This window comes from Bufo bufo, chromosome 1, assembly GCF_905171765.1.
Source record: "Bufo bufo chromosome 1, aBufBuf1.1, whole genome shotgun sequence".
NCBI classification, from domain to species: Eukaryota; Metazoa; Chordata; class Amphibia; order Anura; family Bufonidae; genus Bufo; species Bufo bufo.
In genome coordinates, this window is record NC_053389.1 from 227,290,523 (window position 1) to 227,316,537 (window position 26,015).

The 26,015-nt window shown below is 45.3% G+C and overlaps 1 protein-coding gene across 1 annotated transcript; it reads left to right on the top strand.

Moving 5' to 3' along the window:
* Window positions 1-7,849: 7,849 nt before the first annotated feature.
* On the top strand, window positions 7,850-25,207 carry LOC120986931. The gene is made up of 11 exons (XM_040415616.1): window positions 7,850-7,902; window positions 8,806-8,925; window positions 9,028-9,225; window positions 12,600-12,691; window positions 15,917-16,027; window positions 16,118-16,150; window positions 16,883-16,991; window positions 17,353-17,395; window positions 24,361-24,486; window positions 24,876-24,901; window positions 25,097-25,207. The coding sequence occupies exons 2-11, from the start codon at window positions 8,862-8,864 to the stop codon at window positions 25,162-25,164; spliced, it is 870 nt and encodes a 289-aa protein (XP_040271550.1). The 5' UTR covers window positions 7,850-7,902; window positions 8,806-8,861; the 3' UTR covers window positions 25,165-25,207.
* Window positions 25,208-26,015: the final 808 nt, after the last annotated feature.

Consider the following 26,015-nt stretch of genomic DNA (forward strand, 5'->3'; position numbering starts at 1 on the left):
TCAAACTTCCTACCACACATTTGGGCCCCTAGAATGCCAGGGCAGTATAACTACCCCACAAGTGACCCCATTTTGGAAAGAAGACACCCCAAGGTATTCGCTGATGGGCATAGTGAGTTAATGGAAGTTTTTATTTTTTGTCACAAGTTAGTGGAATATGAGACTTTGTAAGGGGAAAAAAAAAATCATCATTTTCCGCTAACTTGTGACAAAAAATATAAAATTCTAGGAACTCGCCATGCCCCTCACGGAATACCTTGGGGTGTCTTCTTTCCAAAATGGGGTCACTTGTGGGGTAGTTATACTGCCCTGGCATTTTCCAGGGGCCCTAATGTGTGGTAAGTAGGTAAATGACCTGTGAAATCCGAAAGGTGCTCTTTGGAATGTGGGCCCCTTTGCCCACCTAGGCTGCTAAAAAGTGCCACACATGTAGTATCGTTGTACTCAGGAGAAGTTGGGGAATGTGTTTTGGGGTGTCATTTTACATATACCCATGCTGGGTGAGATGAATATCTTGGTCAAATGCCAACTTTGTATAAAATAATGGGAAAAGTTGTCTTTTGCCAAGATATTTCTCTCACCCAGCATGGGTATATGTAAAATGACACCCCAAAACACATTCCCCAACTTCTCCTGAGTACGGAGATACCACATGTGTGACACTTTTTTGCGGCCTAGGTGGGCAAAGGGGCCCATATTCCAAAGAGCACCTTTCGGATTTCACCGGTCATTTTTTACACATTTTGATTTCAAACTTCCTACCACACATTTGGGCCCCTAGAATGCCAGGGCAGTATAACTACCCCACAAGTGACCCCATTTTGGAAAGAAGACACCCCAAGGTATTCGCTGATGGGCATAGTGAGTTAATGGAAGTTTTTATTTTTTGTCACAAGTTAGTGGAATATGAGACTTTGTAAGGGGAAAAAAAAAATCATCATTTTCCGCTAACTTGTGACAAAAAATATAAAATTCTAGGAACTCGCCATGCCCCTCACGGAATACCTTGGGGTTTCTTCTTTCCAAAATGGGGTCACTTGTGGGGTAGTTATACTGCCCTGGCATTTTCCAGGGGCCCTAATGTGTGGTAAGTAGGTAAATGACCTGTGAAATCCGAAAGGTGCTCTTTGGAATGTGGGCCCCTTTGCCCACCTAGGCTGCATAAAAGTGTCACACATGTGGTATCTCTGTACTCAGGAGAAGTTGGGCAATGTGTTTTGGGGTGTCATTTTACATATACCCATGCTGGGTGAGATAAATATCTTGGTCAAATGCCAACTTTGTATAAAAAAATGGGAAAAGTTGTCTTTTGCCAAGATATTTCTCTCACCCAGCATGGGTATATGTAAAATGACACCCCAAAACACATTGCCCAACTTCTCCTGAGTACAGCGATACCACATGTGTGACACTTTTTTGCAGCCTAGGTGGGCAAAGGGGCCCACATTCCAAAGAGCACCTTTCGGATTTCACCGGCCATTTTTTACAGATTTTGATTTCAAACCACTTCTCACGCATTCGGCCCCTAAAATGCCAGGGCAGTATAACTACCCCACAAGTGACCCCATTTTGGAAAGAAGACACCCCAAGGTATTTCGTGATGGGCATAGTGAGTTCATGGAAGTTTTTATTTTTTGTCACAAGTTAGTGGAATATGAGACTTTGTAAGAAAAAAAAAAAAAAAAAAATCATCATTTTCCGCTAACTTGTGACAAAAAAATCTAAAATTCTAGGAACTCGCCATGCCCCTCACGGAATACCTTGGGGTGTCTTCTTTCCAAAATGGGGTCACTTGTGGGGTAGTTATACTGCCCAGGCATTTTCCAGGGGCCCTAATGTGTGGTAAGTAGGTAAATGACCTGTGAAATCCGAAAGGTGCTCTTTGGAATGTGGGCCCCTTTGCCCACCTAGGCTGCAAAAAAGTGTCACACATGTGGTATCGCCGTATTCAGGAGAAGTTGGGCAATGTGTTTTGGGGTGTCTTTTTACATATACTCATGCTGGGTGAGAGAAATATCTCGGCAAAAGACAACTTTTCCCATTTTTTATACAAAGTTGGCATTTGACCAAGATATTTATCTCACCCAGCATGGGTATATGTAAAATGACACCCCAAAACACATTGCCCAACTTCTCCTGAGTACGGCGATACCACATGTGTGACACTTTTTTGCAGCCTAGATGCGCAAAGGGGCCCAAATTCATTTTATGAGGGCATTTTTAGACATTTGGATCCCAGACTTCTTCTCACGCTTTAGGGCCCCTAGAATGCCAGGGCAGTATAAATACCCCACATGTGACCCCATTTTGGAAAGAAGACACCCCAAGGTATTCAATGAGGGGCATGGCGAGTTCATAGAAAAAAAAATTTTTTGCCACAAGTTAGCGGAAATTGATATTTATTTATTTTTTCTCACAAAGTCTCCCTTTCCGCTAACTTGGGACAAAAATTTCAATCTTTCATGGACTCAATATGCCCCTCAGCGAATACCTTGGGGTGTCTTCTTTCCGAAATGGGGTCACATGTGGGGTATTTATACTGCCCTGGCATTCTAGGGGCCCTAAAGCGTGAGAAGAAGTCTGGAATATAAATGTCTAAAAAAATTTACGCATTTGGATTCCGTGAGGGGTATGGTGAGTTCATGTGAGATTTTATTTTTTGACACAAGTTAGTGGAATATGAGACTTTGTAAGAAAAAAAATAATAATTTCCGCTAACTTGGGCCAAAAAATGTCTGAATGGAGCGTTACAGGGGGGTGATCAATGACAGAGGGGTGATCAATGACAGGGGGGTGATCAATGACAGGGGGGTGATCAGGGAGTCTATATGGGGTGATCACCTCCCTGTAAGGCTCCATTCAGATGTTCGTATGTGTTTTGCGGATCCGATCCATGTATCAGTGGATTCGTAAAAATCATACGGACATCTGAATGCAGCCTTACAGGGGGGTGATCAATGACAGCAGGGTGATCAATGACAGGGGGGTGATCAGGGAGTCTATATGGGGTGATCACCCCCCTGTAAGGCTCCATCCAGATGTCCGTATGTGTTTTGCGGATCCGATCCATGCATCAGTGGATCCGTAAAAATCATACGGACATCTGAATGCAGCCTTACAGGGGGGTGATCAATGACAGGGGGGTGATCAGGGAGTCTATATGGGGTGATCACCCCCCTGTAAGGCTCCATTCAGATGTCCGTATGTGTTTTGCGGATCCGATCCATCTATCAGTGGATCCGTAAAAATCATACGGACATCTGAATGCAGCCTTACAGGGGGGTGATCAATGACAGGGGGGTGAACAATGACAGGGGGGTGATCAGGGAGTCTATATGGGGTGATCACCCCCGTCATTGATCACCCCCCTGTAAGGCTCCATTCAGACGTCCGTATACGTTTTGCGGATCCGATCCATCTATCAGTGGATCCGTAAAAATCATACGGACATCTGAATAGAGCCTTACAGGGGGGTGATCAATGACAGGGGGGTGATCAATGACAGGGGGGTGATCAGGGAGTCTATATGGGGTGATCAGGGGTGATCAGGGGTTCATAAGGGGTTAATAAGTGACAGGGGGGGTGTAGTGTAGTGTAGTGGTGTTTGGTGCTACTTTACTGAGCTACCTGTGTCCTCTGGTGGTCGATCCAAACAAAGGGGACCACCAGAGGACCAGGTAGCAGGTATATTAGAGGCTGTTATCAAAACAGCGTCTAATATACCTGTTAGGGGTTAAAAAAATCACATCTCCAGCCTGCCAGCGAACGATCGCCGCTGGCAGGCTGGAGATCCACTCGCTTACCTTCCGATCCTGTGAGCGCGCGCGCCTGTGTGCGCGCGTTCACAGGAAATCTCGCGTCTCTCGAGATGACGCGTAGATGCGTGACTCTGCGCAGCGCTGCCACCTCCGGAACGCGAATCTGCGTTAGGCGGTCCGGAGGTGGTTAAAGGGCTTCTGTCAGCCCACTAAACCGTTTTTTTTTTTTTGTTTACTAATAATCCCTATACCGCGAGCTCTGCATACATAAGTTAAATAATCACTTTGGTTCAGTAGAATTTAATAAAAAGCTATTTTTAAAATATGCAAATTACCTTGCTACCAGCAAGTAGGGCGGCTACTTGCTGGTAGCAGCCGCATCCTCCGATCCTAATGACGCCCCCTCCGCATTGTGATTGACAGGGCCAGGGAACGGAATCGTTCTCTGCTGGCCCTGCCTGTTAGCATTCAAAATCTGGCGCCTGCGCCGCGGCCGTACGTATCTTCAATCTGCGCAGGCGCACTGAGAGGCGGCCACTCGCTCGGCCGCTCCATCCTCAATGCGCCTGCGCCGATGACGTCACATCTACACCCGGCGCAGGCGCATTGAGGAGCGAGCGGCCGCCTCTCAGTGCGCCTGCGCAGATTGAAGATACGTACGGCCGCGGCGCAGGCGCCAGATTTTGAATGCTAACAGGCAGGGCCAGCAGAGAACGATTCCGTTCCCTGGCCCTGTCAATCACAATGCGGAGGGGGCATCATTAGGATCGGAGGATGCGGCTGCTACCAGCAAGTAGCCGCCCTACTTGCTGGTAGCAAGGTAATTTGCATATTTTAAAAATAGCTTTTTATCAAATTCTACTGAACCAAAATGATTATTTAACTTATGTATGCAGAGCTCGCAGTATATGGATTATTAGTAAACAAAAAAAAAAAAACGGTTTAGTGGGCTGACAGAAGCCCTTTAAATAAACCAGCACCTCATCTGCAGACAGCTATTTCAAGGTGATTGCTTCTCTTCAGTGCAGAGCAGAGAGTACTGGGTGAGAGGCCTGTGTCCAGATCAGGGGGAACTAACTCTACTTAGGGAGAGAGCACCTTAATCAGTGTGAGGAGACTTATAGGCCATACATGCTCCTCTGGAATTCTGGGAGGGAAGGGATGCAAATGAGCTCTTAACAAGCTCTGCCACTAATGCCACCAGATGTAAGGCAGCTATCCTATAAGTCAATGTTCAGCTCTTAAAATAAGCCTTGAGACATGACTTGGATATTAAATAAGCCAGCACCTCATCTGCAGGCAGCTGTTTCAGCATGATTGCCCCTCATCAGTGCAGAGCAGAGAGTACTGGCTTAACTGAGTGAGAGGCCTGTCAGGGGGGAACTAACTCTTCTTAGGGAGAGAGCACCTTAAAGGGATCACTGACCTGGCTCGGCAGGATAGGGGACTGTAAAAGCCACCCAGCGCGGTGAATAATAATGAGCTGGGCGGCACTAGGAAACGATAGTTGGGGTGCTGCTGGGCACAAAGGTAGGAGAAAAACCACCCCTTGGGCATAAAGGAAGGTGATTGACAGATTAATATAAAGTTGTTTTTACATGGTTTAAAAGGCAGACAAGGGGTACTCTTTACTTTAATAGACCTATATGACTGCATAGGAATATCTAAATATGTTTATCGGGCCTGTCAATGTCCCTTTAATCAGTGTAAGGAGACTTATAGGCCATACTTGCTCCTCTGGAATTCTGGGAGGAAAGGCATGCAAATGAGCTCTTAACAAGCTCTGCCTCTAATACCACCAGATGTAAGGCAGCTAATCCTATAAATCAATGTTCAGCTCTTAAAATAAGCCTTGAGACATGACTTGGTTAAATAAGCCAGCACCACTTCTGCAGACAGCTGTTTCAGGGTAATTGCCCCTCAACAGTGCAGAGCAGAGAGTACTGGCTTAACTTGAGTGAGAGGCCTGTGTCTGGGTCAGGGGGGAACTAACTCTCCTTAGGGAGAGAGCACCTTAATCAGTGTGAGGAGACTTATAGGCCATACATGCTCCTCTGGAATTCTGGGAGAGAAGGGATGCAAATGAGCTCTTAACAAGCTTTGCCTCTAATGCCACCAGATGTAAGGCAGCTATCCTATAAGTCAATGTTCAGCTCTTAAAGCGAACCTTTCATCTGCATTTCACTTAATAAACTATCAAAAGTACCTTATAGATCATCCTCATTGTGTTATCATACAGTCTTGTCCTGCTTTTCTGCCATGTATATGCATGAAAAAATCGCCTTATAAAGTACTCTTCTCCAGCTCCACAAGTCACGGTAGAAGTCAAGGGGGTAGCCCTTCCCTCACTCCAGGCTGTAACTCCCCTGCCCTAACCCCGCCTCTATGCAGTCTAATTGACACCCGGCTCAGTCGCCAGGACCGCGCTTGTACAGGCGGCGCATGCGCTGTCGGACTCAAGCGCGATCCTGTAACTGAATCGCGCATGCGCCATCCCCGATGCCTGCCTGTCTTCTCTTCCTCACGCGCATGCAATAGACGGGATCGCGCTGCTACTGAGGCCGACAGTGCATGCGCCGCCTGTACAAGCGCGGTCCCGGCGACTGAGCCGGGTGTCAATTAGACTGCATAGAGGCGGGGTTAGGGCAGGGGAGTTACAGCCTGGAGTGAGGGAAGGGCTAGCCCCTTGACTTCTACCGTGACTTGTGGAGCTGGAGAAGAGTACTTTATAAAGCAATTTTTTTCATGCATATACATGGCAGAAAAGCGGGACAAGACTGTATGATAACACAATGAGGATGATCTATAACAGGAATGCTCAACCTGCAGCCCTCCAGCTGTTGTAAAACTACAACTCCCACCATGCCCTTCTGTAGGCTCTCCAGGAATGATGGGAGTTGTAGTTTTGCAACAGCTGGAGGGCCGCAGGTTGAGCATCCCTGATCTATAAGGTACTTTTGATAGTTTATACAAGTGAAATGCTGGTGAAAGGTTTGCTTTAAAATAAGCCTTGAGACATGACTTGGATATTAAATAAACCAGCACCTAATCTGCAGGCAGCTATTTCAGCATGATTACCTCTTATCAGTGCAGAGAAGATAGTACTGGCTTAACTGGGTGAGAGGCCAGTGTCCATGAGGGGGAGCTAACTCTTCTTGGGGAGAGAGCACCTTAATCAGTGTGAGGAGACTTATAGGCCATACATGCTCCTCTGGAATTCTGGGAGGGAAGTGATGCAAATGAGCTCTGCCTCTAAGGCCTCTTTCACACGACCGTATGGCTTCTTCAGTGTTTTGCGGTCCGTTTTTCACAGATCCATTGTTCCGTTTTTTGTTTCCTCTGTGTTTCCGTTTCTGTTTTCCGTTCCGTTTTTCCGTATGGCATATACAGTATACAGTAATTACATAGAAAAAAGTGGGCTGGGCATAACATTTTCAATAGATGGTTCCGCAAAAACGGAACGGATACGGAAGACATACGGATGCATTTCCGTATGTGTTCCGTTTTTTTTGCGGACCCATTGACTTGAATGGAGCCAAGCACCGTGATTTGCGGACAAGAATAGGACATGTTCTATCTTTTCACGGTACGGAAATACGGAAATACTGAAACGGAATGCACACAGAGACACTTCCATTGAAATGAATGGTTCAGTATATGTTCCGCATACTGAACTAAAAAAACGTCCAGTATACTGAACGCAAAATACTGTCGTGTGCATGAGCCCTAATGCCACCAGATGTAAGGCAGTCAATGTTCAGCTCTTAAATTAAGCCAATATTGAAAGCACACTTCTTAAATTCCTCCCAGGTGGCGGCATTTTGTTCCACACCACCGCCTTCAACTTCATGCCTTTCTTTGATGCTGCTAAGGATGTCGATCAAGTTTTCTCAACAGTATGGAGCTTTGTCAAGGACTTTATCTAATAGACATATAATGAAGGTTAATGGTGATTAATCATTACTGAGCCGCTTATCACATGCCCCTGCAAACACCTGGTCACAGAGATTACAACTTGTTTTCGTGAGGTTATAAAACCCAGGTCTCGGTGAGCATTATGACCAGTGGACTCTTCTAGCAAAAATGGTGGGGTATATTCTCCTATTGGCCTTGATCGGGGTCTGCAGGGGACAGTCACGACTGGGTGAGAACAGGATGCCTCTCTCTTTACGATGTGTTGCAAAGTGTTTTTCTTTGCTTTATGTTACATATTACTACGAGCTTACTGTGAATATCAGTCAAATAATATTTTATCCCGGAGCTATAATATCTCTGGTGAGGGGCTTTAGCGAGGGGATGGTCCACTTCCGTTCTGCAGGCCACTATATGGGATGTACATATCTGTGATTTTCTAAGTAACCTATACATTGGCTTCTATGGGTGAAATACATGTAAACCTCTCCACCTTCCTCACTGCTATGACCCCCTATTCATCATTGGGCCAAAGTACATAAGTTACCCTAGGCCCAAACTTCTATTATGCTTCTTATTAGAAAAGAGAAATTAAGTAAAAAAACCTCCCCTTGTCCATGTTCTGCCATTGTTAGGATTTTCTGCTGCGGGCCCAGATTTGCTGCATAGAAGGCAATAGAGGAGGCTGAATTGCTGGAATATGAATTTGTGTTTCCATCTTCTAGGCCACAAATATGGCTCCATAATACAATGTTTGCATAACGGGCAAATGCAGAAAAGGCACACTTTCGCTGATGTGTTCCTTTCTAGTAGTAATAAAAATGTTAATCATATTTTTTTGTATTTTTTATAATTAACAGTTTTGTTATTTATCTTGTCATTTATTATTTGTTTTATGTAGTATAATTTTATCTTACTGTATCATTTCCATTTTTATAAGTATTTTTATGATGGTATTTCTAGAAATTTATTGGCATTGTTACCTGTATTTTATTTCTTTTTTACCATTATTAGTTGCAGTATATACATTTTAGCATTTTCTTATTCTTGTGGTGTTCTAGTTTATTATGATTTTGATTAATATTATATTCGTACTGCTTTTATTGTAAACCACATTTCTGACTCCTTCCCACAGGCTCCTACAACCTGGAAAGTTCAGTGTCTGTTTCAGGTATATCCTCTGGGGCTTACATGGCCAACCAGTTCCATGTCTCACTTTCTGGCAGAGTTGTGGGGGCAGCAATGTTTGCAGGAGGTAATGGCGCCGGCGGGCCCTTTTTATATTAAACCTATATAAAGGGGAACTTTGCATTGCAGTGCCATATGACACTTTACCATTCTTTGCTATTTCTTACAGGACCATATTACTGTGCCATTGGAAATGCACTGACAGCAACAAACGCTTGCATGAAATTTCCTTCCAGCATCAGCCTTTTCTCCCTAAAAGCCTATACCGAAAGCTGCGCCATTACAGGGTTAATAGATCCTTTGTCAAATCTGGCACGTGGCCGAGTCTTTATCTTCTCGGGAACTCAAGACTCTGTTGTTGTCCAGGGTGAGATCCAAACCTATGATCTGTTTGCACTGCTGAATCTAAACCTACCATGTGTCCTACTGTCTGCTCAGCCAGCGTATCTAAGCCTATCCTGTAGATGGGGTTTATCCTCAGAACTAAGTCTCAGTGCACTTCAAGCTACAGGAATGATATTAAAGTCAATCTTTATTTGGAAGTACCGGGGTATGAAATACTTTGTCATGTTGTTCAATAATTTACTCTGCAAGCAAATAGGCTAAGGCTACTTTCACACTTGCGGCAGAGGATTCCGTCAGGCAGTTCCGTCGCCCGAACTGCCTGCCGGATCCGGCAATCCGGATGCGACCTGATGGCATTTGTCAGATGGATCCGTCCGACAAATGCATTGCAATACCGGATACAGTATTCTTTTTTTTTTTTTTTTTTTTTTTTGCATTTTTAAAGGTATGCGCATGCGCAGACCGGAAAGCCGGATACGTTTTGCCGGAACACTTAATGCCAGATCCGGCACTAATACACTTCAATGTAAATTAATTCCGGATCCGGAATTCCGGCAAGTGATCAGTATTTTTGGCCGGAGAGAAAACTGCAGCACGCGGTAAGAGGTACTGAACTGATGCATCCTGAACGGATTGCTCTCAATTCTGAATGCATTAGGATAAAACTGATCCGTTTTTTCCCGGTATTGAGCTCCTGTGACAGAACTCAACGCCGGAAAACAAAAACGCTAGTGTGAGAGTACCCTTAGATTCAGAAAGAGCAGAGCCTCTAGGTGTAATGGTAACGCCCCCGTTGCTCCTAGAGGCTCATTTGCATTTATAAAAAAAATCTTTTTTCTCAGTAATGGGGGGCACATATGAACATGGGACCAACGTAGATGTCTTCAGCTGCCAAGCGCACATGTAACCGGTCAGCCAGTTTGATAGGTACAAATCTGCTGACAGATGCCATTTTTAGCAGTAAGGATGATGAAGTTACAGGATCAATCAGTGTAATCGGTAGAAATGTAATCAGAACCCGTAATAATAACCCTAATAGTGAGCGCTCATGTGAAAGGAATCGTACAATTATAAAGCTTAAAAGGGTTTTCGGGGATTTTTATACTGATGACCTATCGTCAGGAATAAACAAGCTGAAAAGGAATCTGGTGAGTGCCGCAAGTTTATTTCTTCTATACATCGCATATGAACTTGGTCTGTTTTGCTGAGAACCACCTATGAATCACACGAGAAGCGCATGAACTCCAATTCCAAGTATACCCCAAAAAGAGGCAGCAGTGCCGACGCCAAAATTACCCTTAAAATACTATAATTAAAAATAGGAGGTATGTATGGGTAAGCAATGGAGGCAGAGGGAAGAATCTGAAAGAGAAGTGGTAATAGGTGACAGAAAAGGGAGAAGCAGGGGACTGGATAAGGGAAGGGAGCAGGGTTAAGAGGGGTAGACCTCCTTGATGCTGAACATATCAACTACTCTGAAATGAAAGAATAAATATGCATAAAATGATCAAGTGAGAAGATTTCACAGTTTAGTCCCATAGGCGTTTCACTGCAATGAAGTGTTGTGGGATGGAAGCCACATCTGATAGTGGACTTGTGGCTTGATATACTGGCACGGATATGCTGCGTAGTTCCCACTGGCGTAACTATATGGGTAGCGACCGGGCCCCTAAGCCAGAGGGCACTCTGACCTGACTCTGCAGGAGGTCAGCTGACTGCAGCACGGGCCCTGAGAAGAGAAGACAGGACAAGGAGAGTGGCGGCAGGAGAGGTAAGTTACTTTATTATTTTACAGTCTGATATGGAGGTCTAATGGGGGGGTCTGAAGAGGTCTAATGGGAGTCTGGAGTGGTCTATGGGGGGTCTGGAGGTCTGACTTAGGGTCTGAAGTGGTCTACTGGAGGGGTCTGGAGAGGTCTGATTGGGGGTCTGGAGGTCTAATGGGGGTCAGACATGGGGGTTCTGGAGATCTAGTGGGAAGTCTGGAGGTCTAATCTGAGGTCTGATATTGGGTTGGGGTCTTACCTGGAGGTCTAATGGGGGTATAATCTGGGGTCTTATATGGGGTCTGACATAGGTCTAAAGGGGGTTTGGTATGAGATGGAGGGATCTCATTTAGGGTTTCATATGGGGGTCTGATCTGAAAGGAAGGGGGGATTTTTTTTGTACTAGTGCACAATATAAAGGGGTGTTTTTGTACTGATGCACTGTGTGGTACCAGTATTTTCAGGGGGACTGTTTCTGCAGTGTAATGTAGGGCAGCACAGTGGGCACAGTATTGGGGGTGGCAGGATGGGGTGGTGAGGAGGAGGATGGAAAAGTAGGAAAGTAAGATGTCTGTTTGTTAAACTCTGCAGAGACAAGGTGCAGCTGAAAGAAGTTACCATGGCGGTCTGGTCTGACAGGAGAAGAGGAAAGAGACTATCTACACGTACATCAGAGAAGAGAAGTCACTAGATGTAAGAGGTACATATGTGGCGCTGTATTACCCTGTATGTTCTGTAGTGCTGTATGTAATGTTTTCCCAAGTATGTCTTTAAAGGGGTTGTCTGCTTTTTTTTTTTTTTGTATAAGCGCTGCCTTCTCTGCTCTGTTTACCTGCTCATCACTGCAAATGCTACGGCGAGCAGGTGAACAGAACAGAGTAATCTGCTCTCATATGAGCGCTGCCCTCTCTTCAAACAGCTGATCGCCGGGGGTGCTGGAGGACCCCGGCTGATCTGATATTGATGACCTATCCTGAGAATAGGTCATCAGTAGTAAAGAGAGAACAACCCCTTTAACAGTAGGACTGGAGGGATGGAGGATGGGGGGGGGGGGCATTTCAACATTTCTGCCTTGGGCAGCAGAAAAGCTAGGTGCACCAGCGCTAAGTGAAGGTGGGGGGGGGGGGCCTGGGCCTGGGCCTGGGCCCAAGCTGAACTCTTGCACCAGGGACCATGAGCCTTTCGCTACGCCCCTGGTAGTTCTCCTATGGAAATGTGTCCACATTTATGCCTAATGCACACGGCCGTGGTTGCTATGACGCCGTGCGCTTCATACAGCCGCCGCTGCACTACAGTAATACACTCGTATAGATCATACAGCAACCAATGACGCCGTGCGCTCCTGCTCTCAGCAGGATGCCAGGCCAGGATACCATGGACCGCTGACGGCCGTGTGCATGAGGCCTTAATGAGAGGCAACATTTGTGGATTCAGAGAAGATGTTTGCTGAATAAGATTTCCCACTGCATGGGTGGGTGAATGTGACTCCCTTTATAATCAATCATGTGTGATGGTGTCTGAGGCATATCCCAGCTTATTATGTAGAATGTGTCTACTGAGGATATAAGGCATTTGTGTCAGTAATCCCAGTTTTTTTTCATTCTGTTTTTTGCTTCCTCTTGTATTATAGGTGTATCAAAAAAACTGGAGGCATTTTATGCCTCATATATTTCTTCTGGAGCAATTAAAACCGTATACACTGTTGCAGCAGAGCATGCAATGGTGAGTGGAGCTGGATCTACCTACTGACTGTATAACACTGAGCAATCATATCTTCTACTCCAGTCACACACAGCTACATTCAGAATTTGGCTATATCCCCATCGACACGGTCAGCTCTCAGCTTAGAGCTGTTGTCTGAAATCCCACAGTGCTCATTGCTACATAGAGCAGCAGACCAGCTTTGGTTGTAACTGAAGATGTGAGATATCTCTGGAGGATCAAAAGATAAGTAAAGCAAGCATTGCAGATTCAGATGTAAAGTGTACCTTAACCCCTTAAGGACCGGGCTCATTTTCACCTTAAGGACCAGGCAATTTTTTGCAAATCTGACCAGTGTCACATTGTGTGAATAACTTTAAAACGCTTTTACTTATCCAGGCCATTCTGAGATAGTTTTTTTTCGTCATATATTGTACTTCATGACACTGGTAAAATGGAGTAAAAATAAAATAAATTTTTTTTTTTTATAAAAACATACCAAATTTACCAAAAATTTTCTCTACTTCTATAATACATAGTAATACCTCCAAAAATAGTTATTAATTTACATTTCCCCATATGTCTACTTCATGTTTTGATCATTTTGGGAATGCCATTTTATTTTTGGGGGACGTTACAAGGCTTAGAAGTTTAGAAGCAAATCTTGAAATTTTCCAAAACCCAATTTTTAAGAACCAGTTCAGGTCTGAAGTCACTTTGTGAGGCTTACATAATAGAAACCACCCAAAAATGACCCCATTTTGGAAACTACACCCCTCAAGGTATTAAAAACTGATTTTACAAACGTTGTTAACCCTTTAGGTGTTTCACAAGAATTAATGGAAAATTCTATTTTTTGGCAGATTTCCATTTTAATTTTTTTTTTTTCCGCTAACAAATCAAGGATTAACAGACAAACTAAACTTAATATTTATTGCCCTAATTCTGTAGTTTACAGAAACACCCCATATGTGGTCGTAAACCATATGGTTTTTGGAGGGCAGATTTCACTGGGATCATTTTAACTTGCCATGTCACATTTGAAGACCCCCCCTGATGCACCCTTAGAGTAGAAACTCCAAAAAAGTGACCCCATTTTGGAAACTATGGGATAAGGTTGCAGTTCGGTTGGTACTATTTTAGGGTACAGATGATTTTTGGTTGCTCTATATTACACTTTTTCTGAGGCAAGGTAACAAAAAAGAGCTGTTTTTGTTATTTACAACGTTCATCTGACAGGTTAGATCATGAGCTATTTTTACAGAGCAGGTTGTTACGGACGTGACAATACCAAATATGACTACTTTTTGTTGTTTCAGTTTTATATAATAAAGCATTTTTTAAATCAAATTATTTTTTGGTGTCTCCATATGCTGCAAGCCATATTTTCTTTATTTTTTGGGTGACTGTCTTATTTAGGGGCAAATTTTTTTTCGGTATGAGATGATGGTTTGATTGGCACTATTTTGGGGTGCATATGACTTTTTGATCGCTTGGTATTACACTTTTTGTGATGTAAGGTGACAAAAAATGTTTTTTGTTTTTTTTACGGTGTTCCCCTGAGGGGTTAGAGGTCATGTGATATTTTTATAGAGAAGGTGTTTATGGGCGCAGCGATACCTAATATGTCAACTTTTTTTATTTACACTAATATAATTTTTGAAACAAAAAAATTCATGTTTTAGTGTCTCAATAGTCTGAGAGGCATTTATTTTTTTTGGGCAATTGTCCTATGTAGTGGCAAATTTTTTCTGGGATGAGGTGACTGTTAGATTGGTACTATTGGGGGCATATGCCTTTTTGATTGCTTAGTGTTGCACTTTTAGTGATGTAAGGTGACAAATTGCATTTTTTTTTTTTACAGTGTGTGTGTGTGTGTGTGTATGTGTGTGTGTATGTATATGTAATATATATTAGTATGTATATTTTTTTATGGTGTCTATCGGATGGGGTGGATCATGTGATATATTTATAGAGCCGGCCGTTACGGACGCGGCAATATCTAATACTTGTGTGTTTTTTCATTTTTTTTTTTTTCTATTATAAAATTAGGGCAAAGGGGTGTTTTTTTTTTTTTTTGTTTTTTTTTAACTTGAAACTTTATTTTTTTTATTAAACACTTTTTTAACTTTTTTTTTTTAACTTTATTTCTGTCCCACTCTGGGACTTCAACTTTTGGGGGTCTGATCCCCCTCTGCTCTACATCTGTATTGTAATGCATTGCCTGTTAGTGTATGACTCAGTGTCATACACTAACAGGTTGCCTAGGAGACCCAGCCTGAGGCTGGATCTCCTCAGCTCCCGTAGAAGGCAGATCCCGATGCCATGCAAGGCATTGGGCAGCCTCTGCATGGCATAGGGCTGCCTTGTCACACATAGAGTCCCCGCCACAGCAGCGCAGGGACTCGATGCGATCACTCAACCACAAGCAACTTCTATGTCGCGGTCAGCACAGACGGCGGCATAGAAGGGGTTAATCTGCAGCGATCGCCGATACGGGGGGGGGGGTCACAGGACCCCCCTCAGCATTGTCACAGAGTGCCTGCTGAATGATTTCAGCAGGCACCCTGCTCCGATCACCTACCGCTGTGCGGCAGTGATCGGAAATACACAGGGTGTACCTGTACGTCCTGTGTGCTTAAGGACACCCGGTGTCCGCAAGAGGTTAAAGGGGTTGTGTCACTTACGCAAATAGAATTTATCATGTACAGAAATTTAATACAAGCCACTTACTAATATATTGTGTATATCCATATTGCCTCCTTTGCTGGCTTGATTTGATTTTTTTTTCCCATCACATTATACACTGCTCATTTCCATGGTTACGACCATCTTGTAATCCAGCATTGGTCCTCGTGCTTGCACACTATAGGATAAAAGCACTGGCCTATGTGAGCTCCCATGGTCCCGTCCACCAGAAAGGCCTATTGTGTGCAAACAGGACCACAAATGATGGATTGCAGGGTGGTCATAACCATGGAAATGAGCATTGTATCATGTGATGGAAAAATGAATCCAGCTAGCAAAGGAAGCAATATGGACAATCACAATACACTAGTAAGTGCCTTGTATTAACTTTCTCTACATGATAAATGCTGTTTGCTGAAGTGAGACAACCCCTTTTAAGCTCTTCTCTCCTGTCTCTCTTACTGCATTGACTAATTATGATCTGTGAGTCTCCGCCCACGAGGAACATTGGATGAAGGATTTAAAGTAGTCTAATCACTGATATATGTCCCTTCACAGCCCACTGACAGCTATGGTGGAGCCTGCGGATCATTGAACAATGAATATATTAACAACTGCAACTATAATGGGGCTTATGAAGCTCTGAACCACATCCATGGAGGTCTGCAGGTAAGAACTTGTGGACTGGGTGATGCTTGAATTCTCATACATTTATCAATGCTTTTGGGTAAAAATTAATAATTTTTATTTCTTTTTTAGAAACCAAGCAGCAGTGCAGTGCAATCTGGACAGGTAGTATTATGAGGCTTTGAACGTTAAGTTAAATGCTAATGTATCCCTTGTTTTCCAGAGAGGACATATGATCAATTAGGGGGTCTGCTCTTGAACATTCTTGCCAACAGTTCTGTTTTTTGCAGGACTGAACTGCAAATTGGTTCACAAAAGGGGTGGGTTATGTAAACTGTAATGAAGAGTCGTTTCTGGTGGATTTATGGGTGTTCATGTGTAGATCAGGGTTATTGGCATGGCTTACAAATGTTCTGTGATTTGTGATTCAAATGTTGGCCTGAGATTGCCGCTTCCTTGAGACTTCGCCTGCAGGGAATACAAAACGTTGCAGGGCTTGCATTGACATCAATGCTTGTCGACCACAAATTTCTTCCCTGGTCCACTAGAGATTAAACTTTCAAGATCTCCGCTATCTGCTAGTGAACAGAAACCTGTATAGTTTGCATCCATAGGCTGTCTTTGTGAAGCTCTGTTGCTTTGACTCAATCAGGGTGGGTTTTTCAGCGTCTAGTGGTAAACAAGGAATGTTCTCATTTATTGACAGTAAGCTGTCAAGATCTTTTTAAAAAAACAAGAGTTTAAACCAAAAGTTATCTGTTGCTAATGAACAAGTGAATAGGTACATTGCAGATCTCAAGGAGGCTGAACCCGGGGTCACCAATCTGGTGCAGTAATGGTGGACATTTTGGTTGTCGTCAATCTTGACTTAAAATATGTCCTCTGCTTTGTTCTCAGCTGATTTTGTTTGATCAAACGGAATTCTTCAATTTGGCCCCTGCCATTACTTACGGAATGGATACCTCAGGCTACATATATGTTCCCACAGCTTGTAGGGATGGAGCGAGTAAGTGCCAGTCATTGTGACAGATAAACATCACGTTAAAGGGATAGTCACCTTAAATGTAAGAATGTTGTCCAAGATTAAGAAAACATGAATGCTTTCTTCTTGAAACCGCTCCACAACTGTCCATGGGTTGTCTGGTATTCTAGGTCAGCCCTACTGAAGGGAATAGGTTTGATCTACAATACCAGACTCAACCTGTGGACAGGTTTGGTGCTGTAATTGAAAAAAAGTAGTCATGTTTTTCAAATCTTGGACAACCCCTTTAGAAGTAACCAATTCCCTTTTAAGACATTCCAATGTTTAATGAATTATTTTGTCTGTATAATTCACTTTTATGAACTTCATGTGATATCCATTGCAGGATGCAGGCTCCATATTGCATTCCATGGCTGTCTCCAGGGAAGGTAATATCCCCCTCTATGCTCTTAAACCTTAATATGAGAATGGGGGGAGGGTCCTAATTTCCCTCATGTACCATGACTGCTACCTCTGCACCCCTGTATCTATACTGTTAACCAACAGTAATCAATGCACATGGTTTATACAACCATTTCCTATTTTCCTCGATTTCATCAAATGAAGCCTGGTTTAAGGGAAGGTGGGGGGCTGTTTTATGTTTCCATTTTAGTAAAAGGGTTCAATAAGTCAAAAATTCTAGTTGGAGAATAACTTGTGCTTGCTCTGGGGTTGTCATAGCAGCATCAATAGACTTCTGTGTGTGAACTTCCTGTCATGTGACATCCTTTCCTAAGAACACATTCATAAAGGTGGAGGTCATATGACAGGAGGTCCCTGCACAGATAAGTAAGTGTTATTACTGGCTGCAGGAAGGAAAAGTGAAATAACCATATTAACCAGTGTTCTAGAGTTCAGAGACACTGGTTCTTAAAGGGTTAAGATATCTGCAGTAGAAATCTTTCTCCACATGTACTGTAAGATTTTTCCCTTGTAACTGATGAAAGAGGTTTCCAGGATTAGAAAAACATGGCTGCTTTCATCCCAAAACGGTGCCCGTCTGTCCTCAGGTTGTGCCTGTTATTGTAGCTCGGCTGCTTTTCACTTCTATATAACTGCGCTGCAATATAGAGCACAACACATGGACTGGTGAGCTTCAAGCGGCCATGTTTTTCTAATCCTGGAGAAACCCCAAGGGATTGTCTGAGAGCTGAAGAAATTGGCTATCTGGAATATTATTAAATAAAAACATGATCAAAATGACTCCGCCTGTTAAGTCCCCTGCAGCTCCAGCACCAGTGCTCCATTGGTCCCTACCAGTCCCATTTTTCTGGTGCAATGATGTGTTGTAGAGGAACATGACTGCTACAGCCAATTACAGACCTCAGCAGTGATACAAGAGTGTACGGCACATCACCGCTGAGGCAAGCGATTGGCTGTAGTGGTTTTGTGAACAAAGACTGGAGGAGACTACTGGGGCATTGGCACTGATGCAGCAGGGGAGGTTTCCTGCAGCTACATTCATTTCTTCAACTACAGTATTTTCTCGCTCGTATCATTGGGGGACACAGGACCGTGGGTATAGCTGCTTGTTGCCACTAGGAGGCGACACTAGGCTAGAAAGTGATAGCTCCTCCCCTGCCAGCTATACCCTCCCCAGTCAGGAGAGAGAATATCCGTTTTTAGCTTAGTGTCATAGGAGGCAGACCTCCCTGCATATTGCAGGGCAGCTTTTCATATATTTATATTTATTTTCTTTTTCTTTCTTCTCCTTAGGTGGAAAACAGAGTTGCTTAGCCCCTCTGTTCTCCCGGGGTGTGTAACCAGTGTCTGTTTCCCTCACCGACCATCCTCCCCCTAAGAAATCAATGTGGACCAGGGCAGCCTCGCTTCCCTGCTTTCCTTCAGCCTAAGGGTCACCCATATCTCCAAGCCCTCAGTTCCAGCTTCCTGCCACTTAGGTGCAAGTGGCTGAAGGGCCGCGGCTAAAATTTAGGCCCCTCAGCCGCACAGGCCGCAGGTGGTTCCTCCCTCAGGGGCAGGGCTTGGCTTCCCGCCGCTGCAGTGGTCGGTTTCTTCTCATTCCCGCGCTTCTCTCACTGCAGCCGCGTCTCGGAGGAAGCACAGAACCTGGGTAGCCTTGGTAGCCGGTAGGATGTATCATTACACCCTCCCCAGCCCACAGTCGGTCATTCAGCCCTAGTCAGCCGTGTCTGATCCCACTAATGACCCCCGCCTGCCTATTGTTACACATTTTGCATGTACTCTATGCAGTCTAAAGTTCTTTCATGGTCAGTCGGACCCTGTGTGCTCCGCATGCTCTCAGTCTTGGGTAACATTGTCCCCCCAGCCTATGCAGCCCCATGACCACTCTGATTCTGTGGAACCCGGCTGGGCGCGTTCCCTATCCCGGGCGGTGGAGGACCTCGCTAAAATATCCCAATCCACCCAATCATTCATGAGTCGCTTGGTTGATAAGTCTCCACCAGAGCAGTCCTCACCTTCCTTGGGTGAACCCCTCAGGAGCAGGTCGTCACAGAAGTGGACCAGAGCAGGACGCCATTCCTCCTCTGATGTCTCTGCTTCTCCACCCCCCCTTGAATCTCGCTCGGACATATCCTTCGTTCGTGCGGAAGCCCTGTCCGAAGGGGAGATTGTTTCGAATCTGTCAGATAGTGAGTCACCAATCTTCTAAGATTGCTTCCATGGTGGATAGCCTAGTAACGGATGTCCGGGACACCTTCCATGTGCAAGACTACCCTCCCTCAACTAGCCAGGGAGTGTCCTTCCTTCACTCCAGACAAAATCCAAAGGAGTTTCCCTTACATGACGACTTTACTGTTGTCATTGCCAAGGCCTGGGACCACCCAGATCATCACTTTGCTCCACCTAAGCAACTTGATTTACTATATCCCTTCCCGGCGGAGTCTTTGGCAAAATGGGCTTCCCCTTCCATGGTGGATCCTCCGGTGGCACGTCTGGCCAAAAATACCGCCATTCCGGTAGCCAACAGCTCCTCCCTCCAGGATCCAGTAGACCGTTGGATGGAGACTGTGACTAAGTGCCTGTTTGCCGCAAGTGGCTCTGCCCTGCGTCCCATTTTCGCCTCTGCTTGAGTGGCTAAGGCGGTCTCGGAATGGGCACTTAGTTTACATCGCAGTATGGCGTCAGACCTCCCACTGGCGGAGCTCCAGTCTCAGGCTTTGCTGATTGCTCAGGCAGGAAAGTACCTCTGTGAAGCGTCCTTGGACGCGGGTATTTTGATAGCCCGCTCTTCAGCCCTCGCCATCACCTTGCGGCGGGATCTCTGGCTCAATGTATGGGCGGCAGATCCCTCTTCCAAATGCTCCCTTTCAGGCTTGCCCTTTGCTGGGTCCTGCTTGTTCGGTACCCGGCTGGATAAGATAATCTTAGAGGCCACGGTTAGGAATAGTACACTCCTTCCCCAGACCAAGTCAAAGCGCGCCCCTCGTGCTAGGTCCTTGTTTGCATGGGGCCATTACTTTGGCCGCGCCTCCGGTACGCGGCCAGTGTCAGGGGTACCTCCTGCTGCTATCGCACAGGAACAGAAGAAAAGGCAGTTCTCTAAGTCTCAGTCAGCCTGGCGCCCTAAGTCCCAATCCTCCCATTCCGCGGCCACTAAACAGGCCTCTGCATGAAGGTGTGCCCCTGCTTCTTCCGGTCTCAAGTTCCCAAGGAAGCAGAGAGGGCCTCCGCCGTGTTCCAGGCAATTCATTCCCTGATGGCTCAAGGAGTGATCTCCCCGATCCCTCGGACGAAACAATTTACAGGGTTTTATTAAAACCTGTTTGTAGTTCCGAAAAAGGAGGGTTCCATCCGGCCTATCTTGGACCTCAAATTGTTGAACCAGTTCCTCTGAGTTCAACACTTCCAGATGGAGTTCCTTCGTTCCGTCATTGCTTCACTGGTCCAGGGAGAATTCCTTTCCTCCATAGACATTCAGGACGCGTACCTACACGTCCCCATTGCCCAGGCACACGAGCGCTTTCTCCTCTTCGCCTTAGGGCCCCATCACTTTCAGTTTGTCGCCCTCCCCTTTGGGCTGGCAACAGCACCGCGAGTCTGCATGAAGATCCTCGCTCCCCTACTTCGTTCCAGGGGCATCACTCTGATTCCCTACCTGGACGACATTCTGGTCAAGGCGGCAACCCTGGCCCAGAATGAGGCCAGCCTTCGTATCACTCTGGATACCCTCACTCCGTTCGGTTGGCTGGGGAATTTCCAGAAGTCCTCCCTGGCCCCGACCAGACGACTCGCGTTCTTAGGGATGACCCTGGACACAGAGGAGGCGTTGGTCCGCCTCCCTGTGAACAAGCAGCTGGCACTCCAGCGGTCAGTTCGCCTGCTTCTCCATCGCAGGTGCCCATCTATCCGTTGCTGTATGCAAGTCTTAGGGGCTCTGGTGGCTTCCTTCGAAGCGATTTCATTTGCACAATTCCACTCCCGCCCGTTCCAACTGGCGATCTTGACTCAGTGGGACAAATCTCCACTGTCCCTGGACTGTCACATGAGTCTGCCCATACGGGTGCGTCTAGCTCTCAGGTGGTGGCTCCAGATCTCGACCTTGCAGTCGGGGGAAGTCTTTTTCTCCCGGTCTCGTGGATGATCATTACCACCAACGCCAGCCTTCAAGGCTGGGGAGGAGTCTTCCCTCCCAGGACGGTCCAGGGCTTATGGTCTCAATTGGAGTCCAGACTGCCGAACAACATCTTGGAAATCCGGGCCATTCGGCTCTCCCTTCTCCATTCCCCTCTCCTGAAGGGCCGGCCAATACGGATTCAATCCGACAATGCCACGGCGGTGACTTATATCAACCACCAGGGGGGTACCCGCAGCCCTGTGTTGAAGAGGGAGTCGGCAAAAATCTTGAGGTGGGTGGAGTTACATGTCCCAGCTCTTTCAGCTGTGTTCATTCCGGGAGTGGAGAACTGGGCGGCAGATTTTCTCAGCCGGACGACTCCGGACCCCGGGGAATGGTCCCTGCAACTGGAGGTGTTCGAACAGATCTGTCTCCGGTGGGGTCGTCCGGAAGTGGACTTGATGGCGTCCAGGTTCAACCACAAACTTTCCACCACCTTCTCTCGCACAAGAGATCCCAAGGTACGTGCCCCAGACACTCTGATAGCACAGTGGAACGAGTTCTCCCTAGTGTATGTGTTTCCGCCTCTTCCTCTCCTGCCGCGTGTCCTGCGCAGGATCAAGACTGAGGGCGTTCAGGCGATCCTCATTGCACCAGACTGGCCCCGCCGGGCGTGGTACTCCAATGTCGTCCTCCTCCTAGCAGACTCGCCATGGCCCCTTCCCCCTCAGGGCCGATCTGCTCTCTCAGGGACCTGCCTTCCATCAGCATTTAGATTCGCTTTGTTTGACGGCATGGCTGTTGAAACCGCCATTTTAAAACAGCGAGGTTTCCCTGGTTATTCACACCATGATCAGAGCCAGGAAGATGGCCTCATTCAAAATCTACTACAGGACTTGGAAGTCCTATCTCTGCTTCTGTGAGAAACGTAATCTCCCCCCTCTACGCTTCTCTCTTTCTAGGATTCTCTCCTTCCTACAATCCGGTCTGGAATTGGGACTAGCCCTTAGCTCCTTAAAGGGTCAGTGTCGGCGCTGTCTATTTTGCTTCAGCGCCCTCTGGCCTTGAAAGGCCCGGTTAAAACCTTCCTCTAAGGGGTGGCTCATATTGTTCCACCCTATTGGCCTCCCGTGCCTTCCTGGGATCTGAACCTCATTCTACGTTCACTCCAATCGGCTCCGTTTAAACCGCTTTCCTGGAAGGTGGCATTCCTGGTGGCTATCACATCCATCAGGCGTGTCTCAGAGTTGGCAGCCCTTTCCTGTAGGGAACCCTTTTTAGTCCATCAGGATACCTTCTTTTCAACCGAAGGTAGTCTTGGCTTTCCACGTTAACGAGGACATTGTCCTCCCTTCCTTTTCCCCAGCTCCCTCACATCCTAGGGAGCATTCTCTTCACAAGCTGGACGTAGTTTGTGCTCTGACAATCTATCTGGCCGTCTCTAGCTCTTTCCTCCGCACGGATTCGTTATTCGTGCTTCCTGGCGGTCCTAGTAAGGGATGCGCCGCTTCTAAGGTGACGATTGCCAGGTGGCTACATTTGGCAATAATGGAGGCATACCGTTTCCGGGGCAGGGCTCCGCCCCCTGAAATCACGGCCCACTCAACCAGAGCAGTTGGCGCTTCCTGGGCTTGCTTCCATCATGCATCAGCTGTCCAGTTGTGTAAGGTGGCAACGTGGTCTTCCTTACACACGTTCACAAAATTCTATCAGGTGCACTCCCTGGCATTGGCAGATGCTGCCCTGGGCTGTAAAGTCTTGCAGGCAGCAGTGCCCTGAATGTCCGCGAGGGTAGTTTTTCCATGGGCGAGTATTGTTTGTTCTCTCCCCGTGGACTGCTTTGGAACGTCCCATGGTCCTGTGTCCCCCAATGATATGAGTGAGAAAAGGAGATTTCTGTGGACTTGCCTGTAAAATCTTTCTCGCTGAGTTCATTGGGGACACAGCTCCCACCCATTGTTTTTTTTTTCCTTGTTACCGCACATGGCGGTGATTGGTTATTTGTTGGGTTTCAATTTTAGTTCATACCTACTGATGTAGGTAATGTTCTGACTGTTATCAGTTATTTTCTGCAACTCCTACTGCTTGGGCACAAACTGATATGCTCTCTCCTGACTGGGGAGGGTATAGCTGGCAGGGGAGGAGCTATCACTTTCTAGCCTAGTGTTGCCTCCTAGTGGCAGCAAGCAGCTATACCCACGGTCCTGTGTCCCCCAATGAACTCAGCGAGAGAGATTTTACAGGTGAGTCCACGAAAATCTCCTTTTTAACTGTTATTAGGGATTAGTGAATCGACTTTGGATGAAACATCCGAAGTCGATTTGCATAAAACTTTGTTCTAATACTGTACTTAGCAGGAGCTCTGTACAGTATTAGAATGTATTCTAATAGAATGTATTCCGATGAGCCGAAGTTATTGTACTGTATCAAAAATTATTTCCCGAACTCGGGTTCGGTTCTAAGTGGTACCTTGGAACCAAACCTGAGTTCGGGAAATGTTGTTTTTTTTACAGAACAAATTAATTTATTTTATGAATTTATTGCGTGAAGTCTCGCAAGACTTCGCGAAGCTATAACTTCGGCTCATCGGAGCCAATACATTCTAATACTGTACAGAGCTCCTACTCCGTACAGTATTAGAACAAAGTTTTTTTTATACAAATCTACTTCGGGTGTTTCATCCGAAGTCGATTCACTCATCCCTACTTGTGATCACAATGTTTAATCGGTGATGAACAAAACCTGTTAAGACCATTGAATATTTAGTGGTCACATCATCTCGACCTATTAACTAATTTTCCTTTTGTTTCGTAGGGAGAAAGTTGTAGACAAGTTTGCCCGATACGCTGGATACAACCAGGTGGCCGACCTCAATAACTTTATCATTCTGTATCCTCAAGCCAGAACTATCATGACTAACCCCAATGGATGCTGGGACTGGTAAGTCCAGTGTATGCCAAATAGTATGTTAGACCTGGGGTAGGCAGACTTCGAACCCTGGTGACAGCCTCATTTTCATTTTACTCATCACCTTCCTCATGACTTACATTCCTTATTTGTTTTCTTCCTTGCCTTTGTTTTTCCTCCTCACTTCCTTTTTCCATTTTGTCCTCCTCCTCCTTGTCTTCCGCTTCTCATAATCGTCTTCTTCCTCATCATCTTTTTGACTCTGTCTTTTTTTCTTTCTGTTGGCTTCTGGGTATTCTTTCATATTTCTTGGTGCCTATGGCCACCTGGAAGGATTGTTCCACAAGTTGCTCTTGTTAAAATGTAAAACTGAAGGTTGATTAGCGACTTAAGTGAAAATGTGCCTTTTTTTTTTTTTTTAGGTGGGGATACACTGGTTTGGCCTACGGTAAGATGACAGATTATACTCTCTATTTTAGTGACTACTATGAAAAGATAAATATGGGATAAATATCAGATAGATGGACAGATATGAGATACCATACAGAGATGGATACGATACATCCTGTTAAGTAATTATTAATAATCTAGGTGTTTTTATATATTTTATAATTGTATACATTTCTGCCATGTTTTTCTCCAGCCACCAAGAATTCCTTCCAGGTGTCAGGGGTGCAAAGAATGATGCTAAGAGCTATGGGGCAATATTGAGGAACCAACGCTATGACCTGATTGGGATAAAAAAAAGAACATAACACCTGATTGTCTGCTATAATATGCTTAGATAATAATGTCCCTAATCTGGACCTATCCTGCATCTGTATAAGATAGCTCTCATTTTCCATGACGTCTTTGCTGTAAGCACTTTACTTACTTTTTTTGTACTTTACAACAATAAAATACTCATAACCTTGTATGTACAGAGTCATTCATGAAATATGTACACTCTCTAAAAAAAAACATTAAATTCTATGAATAAAATTCTAGGATTTGGGGTCGTGCGCACAATAATTTTCCAGAGTTTGTCCTGTATTTGATCTTATTGATACCTGCTATCTACAAGAAGTTACTGAAAGAACATTTTCATCCAGACATTACTGCTTTACCTGCATGTTGGTGTGATATCACGCTCCATCTGCATCATTTCATGTTTTGTACATTAAAACTTGCATGCAATAAAATATACATAATTTGGAATGGTGTCAATTTTTTTAGTGATGTTCTTGCTGTTTTCATTTATCCCAATCATGCATTGCAAAAATTAGTATTTAATAGTAGTAGAATCATAGAGGATTTAGCCACGGAAGAAGGAGCAAGTCAAAAGCTCCGAAATGCGTCTGATCTGGATTATCTTTATGCACAAGTACCCCAGTTTGGACTTTTAAACAAGTTAATGTATGGAGCGCTCCAAAATTATCCAGGTTGTTATCTAAAGAAACGCAGCTGAGAGGATAAGGTACCGGATCCACTAAACACTTTGGACGCCGATCTCACCCCCGTACCACATACAAGACGCTGACCTCACTCCTGCACTACACACTAAATAACCGCAACGCCGCAGT

What these genes read in the sequence shown, in the direction of transcription:
- LOC120986931 (XM_040415616.1), top strand. Translation starts at nt 8,862, where the DNA reads ATGGCCAACCAGTTCCATGTCTCACTTTCTGGCAGAGTTGTGGGGGCA. An exon ending in GGCAGCAATGTTTGCAGGAG is followed by an intron (nt 8,926 to 9,027) that starts GTAATGGCGCCG and finishes TATTTCTTACAG; the next exon opens with GACCATATTACTGTGCCATT. An exon ending in ACATCCATGGAGGTCTGCAG is followed by an intron (nt 16,028 to 16,117) that starts GTAAGAACTTGT and finishes TTTCTTTTTTAG; the next exon opens with AAACCAAGCAGCAGTGCAGT.